This window comes from Platichthys flesus, chromosome 1 (assembly GCF_949316205.1).
Source record: "Platichthys flesus chromosome 1, fPlaFle2.1, whole genome shotgun sequence".
NCBI lineage: Eukaryota > Metazoa > Chordata > Actinopteri > Pleuronectiformes > Pleuronectidae > Platichthys > Platichthys flesus.
Genome location: NC_084945.1, coordinates 10627502 through 10637964, shown reverse-complemented (window position 1 = coordinate 10637964; position 10463 = coordinate 10627502). Strand labels below are relative to the sequence as shown.

General features: G+C 43.4%; 1 protein-coding gene across 1 annotated transcript in view; it reads right to left on the bottom strand.

Annotated features, from left to right (window-relative positions):
* Positions 1–2653: 2653 nt before the first annotated feature.
* ankrd11 (ankyrin repeat domain 11) overlaps positions 2654–10463 on the bottom strand; it is an 87171-nt gene continuing 79361 nt past the window's right edge. Inside the window, exons 10-14 of the mRNA XM_062382153.1 lie at positions 7618–10363; positions 7311–7409; positions 7063–7206; positions 6859–6951; positions 2654–6743 (exon numbers count right to left, since the gene is read on the bottom strand). Of these exons, the coding sequence (XP_062238137.1) occupies positions 6558–6743; positions 6859–6951; positions 7063–7206; positions 7311–7409; positions 7618–10363 (3268 nt within the window). The 3' untranslated portion in view covers positions 2654–6557. The remainder of the gene's footprint in view (positions 6744–6858; positions 6952–7062; positions 7207–7310; positions 7410–7617; positions 10364–10463) is intronic.

Below are 10463 nucleotides of genomic sequence, written 5' to 3'. Positions count from 1 at the left end.
CTTCCGTGATTTCTGCCGGTATTATGGGGCATGAAACCGGAAATGCAGCTCCAGAAGGGATGTGGAGCAGACCAATCACAGCCTTGCGGGCTGAGTGAGCTTGCGGAGCTTTGCCGTAAATTTTAGAAAAGGGGGTCGACACCCGTCAGCACGTAAGGAGGGATACATAAGCACGTAAGGGACCCGGAAGGGCTCTTGCGCTTACGGGCCCGTGAAAACGCAGAAGCATGTTTCAGGCTTGAGGGATGAACCCGTGACGTGACTCACTTCTGAACGTCCCCTCGTTACAAACTTAATTAACTGAGTCACTGAAATGAACACGGTGAGTGCAAAGGGCTGAGAAACACACAACAAAAGCAGTCTGACCATTACATTTAAGATGTTATATTATGTTATTTGTAGTCTTTAAATTTAGATTCTGCTTTAAACCATTTGCTGTTTTTAGATGAAGTTATTTTATTTTGCTTGTTGTCTGTGATGTTTTGTTTATATAGAAGTTGTGGTTTAATTAACAAATAGATGTTTGGAAAGGGTGGAGCCATAGGAGCGAGGTCCCACCCCTAAACAAGCTAAACCAATCGTGAGTCAGTGTCACAACTTTTCATTGTTTTTAAAGAATCATGTACCATTTAAAACCAAACTCACTGAAAAAGATGAACAAACATCAAATGTGAAGAATTACATAAAATGGCACAATCCATGTTGGAGAACATTTTATGTAATAGATACTTTTAGTTTTTAGTTTGTTCCATGTCCCGTTTCACTTTTCAAAGCTGTGATGTCAGCTGCCATCTTTTCTGTACCTGTCGCTGTTCAAATCTGAAGCAGTTGGAGGCAGAGGTGTTTTGGTCATACACTGTATCCTAAATTTCCCTTCATCCAAAAGCTTGTTTTCTTTTGTCCACCCCCCCTTAACAAATCCTGTTACCAAATAAAGTATTCTTTGTTTAGTTGGTAAACTATTTTCTTTTCAGTGAAAGTAGAATTAGTTTAATTGTATGTTACTGTGCTTTATTTAACTGCCTGATTTTACTCAGGTAGAGGTGATTAAGGTGGGTTTTATTGTCGTCAGTTGGATGCAAATCTCAGTGACGTGTGCAGAGCCTGAGGAGTTCGGTCTCATGTTCAGTTTTAACTGACTTGTGGAGTCAGTGCTGTGGATTTACGCCTGTGTGTTTTCCACTTCAGCAGGTGACTGGTATTCGTGTCATTGGAATCAGATGTGAAACACGAAACGATCAATGATCACAGACAGTAAATATAACATGTGAGAAACCTGGTTTGTTTTTGTGAGGAATGACATCACATACAAATGGTGACTTACAGCAAACAGGTGTATTTACCCCGTGAGTCATAGACTGACTATACAGCTATGGACGACATGACAGCTCCCTGAAAGTGAAGCCAAAGCGTCCCGATCGCCACCTGGTGGCTGGCTGCTGTATAGGTCATAAACCCTGCCTCCTCCAAGTTAATAGATGGGAAGTGGACAAAGCCAAAAAGTACACGTCAAATAAACTTTTCTAAAAGCTGGTTCCTGTCATTTTAGTATGGTTCTTATCTCCCGGATTGCTGTTCAAATGTGAAAAACTGCAATTTATTTGAGTTATTTGATGCTATAAAAATGTAGGGTGAAACGTTATGATTGATAGCTGAGACTGAATCATGATTGGTCGAGATTATCAAGTGTATGGATTCATTTATGGAAAGTGAGAGGAAGTGAAGACGCTTTGTCCATCTTTGTTTAAAGTCTATGGGTAAAATCCATAAGTGAGTTAGTAATATGTTTGGTGAAAGGATTCCAACACAGTAATAACATTAAGGTATGTGTTTGTTGATAACTTCATGCTGTTACATCTGACTTCAGCCAGAAGGACGACCTCATGGACCACATCCAGCAGAGAAGGAATTTCAATTATTCACACAGACACAGTTTGCATTCTTAATCTTCAGCTCCTTGATACCAGACATGTTTCCTCTTCCTCCTCTCTATAGAACGGTGTCTCTGGGACATTAAATAGAGATCGATGTTATAGCTGAATGTGTATCTACTCTTTAACAGGTTTATTCTTAAATGTATCGATTTTTCTAAGTAATGGATGTTCTAAGTGTGTCAGAAATGATCAGTTGCAGCATTCATGAAGCTTTCGTACCGTAAGGCTCATGACAAACACAAAAAGCAGAGGGCAGCTGGTAATATTTCAAAATTTTATTAACGAACATAATCTCTGAGGAACAACAGCAGTTCTTGCGCTCTCTGTACATGCAACTGTAGAAAATAACAATTTAGAATTTTTAGTTTTAGTCTTTTTTTTGCCATCCATCCTCATTTTCGGGTTCTCTCGTTTTGATTTTTTTTGTCTTTTCTTTTTCTTAAACTCTTCTTTTTTGCAGGAAATCAACAACAGCTAGAGGTGAAAGTACTGGATTTCTGTTACAGCACTGACGATAGCATCAACAACCCCCCCGCCCCCCTCATTACACCCTTCCCGCCCTCCCCCTTAGCTGCTCCAACAATATTTACACAAATAAACTACATTGTACAAATAAAAAATTGTTACATTGTTACATCATATCACCTGCAGCGAGCGCACGCAGCCCGTTGCTGTTAGAACCCCACATTCTACGCAATTTTTCAGACTAGTACAAAGAGGAGGGTGCAAAACGTCCTGGGAGGTTTTATTTACAGAGCTATGTACAGTATGTCTCTTTCACGCATTACAAGGAGGAAAATTTACACAGCGGAGACCAACTTCAACTCAAAACATACCACAGGTGTCAGAAAAAACAAAAAGATAATAAATAGGTTATTTCTCACCATTTAAAGAGTAGTTCTCCATGCTTTTTATTAGTCATTTTCCATTCTAAAAAAGGAACAAAGAAAGCTACAGTCTGGGTTTTAATAAAAAAAAAAAAAAGAAGAAAAACAAAAGAAAACAAAAGAAAACTAGAAAAAAGGCTTGAAATCGTGATTCTATATAATGAAAAAATAGCAAATATGTATATTTACGTCCAGTAAGAATAAAAAACAACAAATAACAAATCTAAAATAAACATTATGAGTGAATGTAAGGAGAGTAGAGGTAATATGTTGTTGACTGAGGTGGTGTCAGGCTAGCATCTGTATCACCACGGCCAAGTGCTCTACCGTGCATCTGAGGACTGACTGTTATTTGTTTTTTTTTTTCTTCAATTTGATCCAGAATTCAACTTTTTGTCAGTTGAATATTCAAACTGGAGAATCGACGCGGTGTGAAGTGTTTTTACTAAATTGTTCTGCGTGACGCTGTACCGCAGACCTGGGGGGGGGGGAGAAATGGCCTGTCACTTTTATGTCAACCATCACTATTTCAAGCCTTTGTAGTTCAAATAAACGACTGATTACAGAAGTAAAAAACAAAAACAAAGGCGGGGCTCAAACCGTTAAAAAGGTGAATCAGGAAACGGAAACACACTTGATGTCTTGTAAACAATAGGGAGAGGGTGTTGTCGGTCGGGGCATAGTAACGGTATACATTCTGCTCGATAAGCAATGTGATTGACATGCCACTGGTGTTTATGTCTGAATTAGAAAGAGAAAAAAACAAAACAAGATAAACACAACAACATCCAAAACTACAAACACAGAGCTAAAAAAAACAAACAAAAGGATTTTGTGAACAAAAGACACCCATTACCCCTCGTCCCAAAAAACTGTAAGAAACCAACACCAAAATTAAAATCAAGACAAGCAAGGGTTTGAAACCAAATTTCTGGCTATATGAATCCAAGTGTGTGTGTGTGAGTCTAACAACCAGAATCTGTCAAAAACTATCCAGGACAATGCATCTAGCCACCTTGTCTGCACAGTGTAATAGCAACAACCATTGCACTAGCACTAGACATACCATACACAGCTATGTTGACTGACAGTGTGTAAATAACTTAAGAAGTTCAGATAATATTGCCATCAGGATGCATGAGCAGCTCTCACACACGGACAGAACGTCGGCTGTGTGGCAGGTTGGGAAAGCTTTTCAAAACCAAGACCCACGAAATAAACAGAATCAATACAGGTTGTCACAAATCAACATTTCAATGGGATTTCAAATTGTCTGTTCAGCATTAGGCTATATCTTCCCTCTCCACTGTCTGTGTTGATGTCTGTTTACTTTTTGGTTGATTCGGAGAAGATCTACGTCTCATAACTGTTTTGCTTGGGCCCAACGCAAGATGCAAGATCATAACAAATGCCCCCGACTCAGAGTTATATCAAGAAGTAACCTAACATTTATAATCCCTGACAACACCAAAGTCAAACGCCTTTCAGATTAAGCACGGATACAAAAACGTGTTTGTTCTTGAGCCTAGAAAGATTTAACTGACGGCCAAACTAAGAGAATTAAACTCTCTATGGGTTCTAGTAAAATTTTAATATATTTAAAAACATAAAATATATTAAGAGGCCACAGGTCTCATGCAAAGCCAAATAGGGTTCTTGAATTTTCTGACACGCAGAGCCACTGGCGCCATCAAGTGAGTAAAGTTGGAACAGCACCAAGGAAATAAGCTGGTCTCCAACACTGGCCGAGGGGCAGACAGACCAACAAGGAACAGTGTGACATTGCTGTGGAATGAAAGCTTTCAAAAGCTGTTACAGCTCTTCAGTCTTTTTGTTGTAAAAAGCAGATGAGCCGGGAGAACAGAACATATAATGAAATGCTGAAAGACCTGCGTCTTGTCGGTTTCACACAATGTTTTGTGATCATTCGAAATGATTTCAGTCCAATTTTTGTAAAGTAAAAACAAAAAAAATGAAACCATACTAACATGAACATGATGGCATTGCTCGTAAATGACATCTCTCCAACTTTCACCCCACTGATATATATCTATGTGACCTTGCCCAACAATGAGTACATTTTTTTCACTGAAAAAGGCATTTTCTTGGTTTGAAAATTTTCAGATATAATTGTGTAGTAAAGCAATGAATAATAATCCTCTGTCTATTCTTTAAATAAATCCTCAACAGTTATTCTGCTACATCCGAGGGACTATATGGTGGTTGGCCTGTGGGAGGCTGGTTAAATCCACAAGTGTTTTCCGTCAGCTATTTGTGTTTTGTGGTGATCCGTGTCCAGGTGAGACTTCTCATCCGAGCCTGGAACGGGATCTAGAGATGGGATCGTATGACTGTGCACTGGAGTCTTTCCAATACTGACAGAATCGTGTACACATTTTGGCCCATGGATATGAAGGGGGGGAAAGTGCTGCCCAAAAGTGAACTGTACATAAAAAGATAATTTTTATTTCTTTTATGTTTTTTTCTTTACACTTAACTGAGTGATATTACAGTACATAGGTTATTTACAACTGTGCAGTAATGTGTGGCAAAATAAATTATCTAGAAGGCAGCAAGAATACATTGGTTAACGAATATAAAAACTGTACATAATTTACGGAATACAACTTTTTTTCTGTTTTCTTTTGTTTTTTTCCATTAAACTAATATTGGCTCTGTAGTGTTTCAAGTCACTTCCTCAGAAGCAATGAAATGCCCAAGTAAAGAAATAGACAAAAACAATATTTCTCTCCCGCTAAACCACAATTTCTCAAAAGTCTCTTTGAGTCTGACATTCGTTATGTTTGTGTCTTCTGGTTGTCATGTGGTGTTTCTGCAGTCCATGGCGGTCTGATGTTTTTGTGTCGGAGCAAACACGGTGGCCGAGGAACACTCCGGTCGGTCCTCTGCGATCCATGCCTGTCCTTTTCTGTGTAGCCAGGCTGAGAGGCTGAAGGGTCAGTCTCTTCCCCTCAGATACTGGGCCTGACACATCGCTAACCCTCTGCTATGTTACGGCCTGCTGCAGGCTCTGTTGCGCTGCCGCTCAGCCCGACTTGGTGCAGTGAACTGAAACGGCGTCCTCTGGGTGTACTATCTTATGAACCCGAAACCATCAGCGTATGGTTCTAGCTTCCAGGTCCATCCATCCCAGATTTCTTGGGGTAGATCCACATAATGCACCGCAACTCTGTTGATAGACCAGCACTGACTCTGTCTGGTTCTCCTGGCCCACCAGGAGCCCCGGATCGACAGGGGAGGCTTCACCTTAGTCCTCCTTCACGACAGGCACCACACTGCTGAGATAACTCTTTGCAGATACCTCCCAGTGGTGGTGGGTCTATTGGAGCAGGGACTAAAAACAAATGAAGAAAAATATCTCTGTCCCCGGTCTCACTGTAACCGTGGCGCTGAGGAACTTTGTCCTGATGTCAGAGCCTCAAAGCAAAAACTGTTTTGCTTTTCGCGCTCTGACCTAACGAAAGCGTAAAAACGTTGAGGATGAAAGTGCAAGTTGTGTATTTTCTTTTTCCCCAGTAAAAACATGTTTCCTTCTTCGTGGAAGGGAATTGAGAGCAAGTTTTTCATCTTTACTTTTTCTATAGAATATAATTTTTTCTTGTCTAAAGTCCTCTGTCGAACTTGCTAGCCCTTTCCATTCGTTCTGTTCAACGAAGTCTCTTTGAGAAGAAGTGATTCAGACAAAGTTTGCGCTCGATCTGTGAAAACAGGTGTGTCATGCAGGCAGCAGGACAAAGTCGTCATTGACATCGACCATTGGCACGTAGAACGACGGCACTTCGTTGACACAGAGGGACTTGTGTCCTGCTGGGTCCAGCTCTTGAACCTTCAACTGCCACTCCATCCTTTGCACTGCGTTGAGCGCTGCTGCCTCATGTTGTTGCCGCATCAACAGACACGTCTGGGGGGGAGAGGCAAAGAATAAACATGCTTGGTACATATACAGGCTGTGGCATTAATGTCTGTAACTGAAGACATCCCAGAAAATTCAATCACCGGAGAGTGTCGACACTTACCTTCATGCGGTCATATTTATCATCCACATCCTGAATCCAGGAAATGAACTGGCGAGCGTTGAAGCGATCTCTTACAGATTTGTTTTCATCACCCTGAGAACATTGACCAAGTTAGAACATAAACTAAATAATGATGAAAATAAAGATATGGCCACCGCTGATAGATTGATATCTGACCAATAATGTGTTGTAGCCGATTTATACCTGGCTCTCTGATGGCATGTTGTACACTTCAGAGTCCAATAGCATTGTGCAGGCGCTGAATGGCACAGCCTGATTGGCTATTGTCCTGGCTGCTCTGCAATGGACTCTTAAAACCTCCTGCTCACATGACACAATCAGCTTCTCCTGTGAACAGTAAAAAAAAAAAGAAAAGAAAATTAATATAAGCTGACCAACAGCAAGACAACAATCCCAGATAATAAGATGTGCCATGACAGTATATTTCTTACCCGTTCTATGCTGTGCTGCAACCTGAGCTTCCCTCTTATCGCCTCTTGTTGTCTGAAGAGCTCCTTCAGAGGTTCTGCCAGTGATGGAGGTGGTGCAATCTGATAAACAAATATAACATTAGTTAGTTTACCTTGTATATACAGCATTTATGAATCTAAAGAAAAAAACCCTGATGCACTAATGTTTGCCTTTGCAGCAGACAGTAATTTTGATTAATACAAAAATCAGGCATATATTCCAAACTGTCTGAAAACTCCTTACTATTTAGATTTTAATCGAGGAAAAAGTAAAGAGAGGATAATTTACCACAGGGATGTGAAGCTTGCTGAGCGGCTTGCCATCAAGCAGGTAGGAGCCGGTGTAGGTCACATATTCAGCATAACACTGTGGGGCCTGTGGGGTGATGTAACACAAAATCTTCCTCTTTTCCTCAATCTTCTTCCTGATCTGCAGGTACTCAAAGTAAGGGTTTGAACGATCGCAGTGGTAGGGCTCGATATCATCCAGCTTGATGGCATTAACTACAACAGCCAGAGTCTGCTGAATCATTTCCCTGGTCTGCTGCAGGGCCGTGTTTACCAGCTGGACCTGGACCTGCTGCCCAGTAGAACGTGGAAATCTCCTCTTCCGCGGATGCTGGGTCTGAGACTCCTCTTCATCCACCTGGAGAGGGCGTCCTTTTGTCGTCCTACTGAGAACCACTGATGCAGGAGTTGTCACAGAAGTAGGTACAGAAACTGCAGGGGTTGAAATAGATGCAGTAGATGTGACATGAATCACAGATTCCTTGTCTTTCTTAAGAACTGAGATGGAGGAGCCTGAGGTGGGTGTTGGGGTTCGAATGGGGATCACGTTAATGCTCGCTGTTGGACTGGTCGTTACAGGGTTGGCAGTAGCAGACGGGGTTATTATGCTGGAGGTAGAAGGGACAGTAGCGGCAGATGGATTGTTCTTGGCGCGATTGCGGGTAATCCTTTGGGGGATTTCATCCACTTTCTTGGGGATGTCAATAATGGTGGACACAGTGGTCAGAGTTACAGGTATTAGCTTGGACGTTGTCTCCTGAGTGTCTGGTAGTTCCAGGGGGATGGAGAGGCTGACTGCCACTGGGGGCTGAGGAAGAGGACTGCATGTCACAGATTCTGCTACAGGCTCAGACATCTCCTCCTGCATCACCTCTGAACTGACAGCGGACACTGAATCCAGGGGTAACTGCAGCGACTCAGTGAGGGAGTGGATCTGTAGCTGATGTTGCTGACTGGCATCTGGACTCACAGATGAATACAACATATTAGTCTCTGACTCGTCAGGCTCTGTATAAGGTCCTTTTCTCTCCTGTTGTTGAATGAGTGATAGAGAGTTGTTGACTGGCACACTTTGAGGCTCAAGGTCCAAGTCCTGTTGGAAGTTGTCATGCGGTGACGGTACGACCAAATCTTGACTGGTAGGTTCCTCCAAACTTAGGTCTCCGGCAGTGCCGGTGGTCTTAGCCAGGCTTGGAAGGTCCACCTCTATTATGTCTGGGTCATCTTGCTCTGTGATACTGAGACTGTGTCTGATGTGGATGGGCACAGTTTGGGTGAGGTCAGCTGGTTCAGGGTCTCGAGGTTCAGCTTCTTCTGACTTGTCTGGTAGTGGTAGGTCAGGCAAGGAGAATGGTCCAAGGTCATCTAGCTCATCTGTGTCAGCTGAGAATGGGTCTGCCCAGGGCACCACAGGCTCAGGGCCCACTGTTGGACTCATGATGACATCACTTGTAGCACTGAAAGTGTGAGTACTCTGTCTGCTGTCTGGTTGTACACATGTTGACTCTTCAACTATCTGGTGATTATCCTCCATGCTTGGTTTATTGCATTCTTGGAAGAAAGACTCCAGCCTGTTGGAAGAGGATGAGGTGTTTAGATAGTTAGGTTCCACATCGATTACTGAGTCACGTCTCTCTGGGGAGGGGATGTCAGCCACAGCCTCTTTCTGCTCATCAAAGTCCTCTGGTTCCTCTTTGTGCCACCTGTTCCAGGCATAGGGTGGAGTGACAGAGGGGTGTCCAGACAAGTGAAGCATATCATTGTCTGAATGAGAGTAAGGACTGGTTATTTTGGAGACAGCAGCCTCTATTTCCCCGTATGTCCTGTGGGGAGATTTGAGGTCCATATTGGGGTTCCAGCCCATGCTGTGATCAAAACAGTTCTCTCCCTGGTTGGGGGCAGAGTGTGTGGGGGAGAGCTCTGGGACTTCTGGATCCTGTCGGTCTGGAGACTCTGCGGGCCAGCTCTTCCTCAGAGGGTCGTCAACCTGAGGGGAGACGGAAACTGTCTCCCTTGTTTTCTCAGGCTCCTCCACTGCACAGTGGTCTCCATCAGCTCTCTCGTCCATGTCGGCTTCTTCCTCCTCGTCCTCCTCTTCCTCTTCATCTTCCTCTTCCTCTTCCTCTTCTTCCTCCTCCTCCTCCTCTTCTTCCTCCTCCTCCTCTTCTTCCTCCTCCTCCTCCTCCTCTTCCTGCTCCTGTTCTTCTGTGACAGAAGGAAGATCGGAGATGACGCGGTTAGGTTCACTGTGTTGAGGCTCAGAGATGTCATCGATGTCCAGTGGTGGCAAAGCAGCAGGAGCTGGTGTTGGTGGTGCAGCGATGTCAAAGCAGGGCTCCTGGGGGTCTGGCCTGTGAACTGGTGTAGAGGGTTTCGGCAAGAAGCTGTATACACTTTCAGGAAGGTGTTCACTACCCTCAGAACCAGTCAGAGCTGGTTCTGCCACATCTGGTGTAGGAAGTGCTGGCTCGTGCTGAGGGGACAACATTCCCAATGGGGAGAAATAAGGAGAAGACAGACACTCTAGCCTATCTGATGATTTGTCCTCTGGAGTTTGGGCAGAGGGTGGATCAAAGTCCGCTTCTGGATCAGACTCCTGTCGATGGAACTTGTCAGCCTCAGCCTTAAACTCATCCTCAAGAGGCCTGCGGACGTCTGAGGATGCAGAGCGGCTGACGAGTGAAAGCTGAAGGTTCTTCGCAGGGGTAGGGCAGGTCCCTTCCTGGAAACTCTGGGAGTTTGAATACCTGTTGGGTGCACAAGACAAAGGAGAGGACGTTAGAAAAATATGCCACAACCAGGAGAAGAAAACATTTTAATGATCACAACAGTAACCCTGCGTTATTG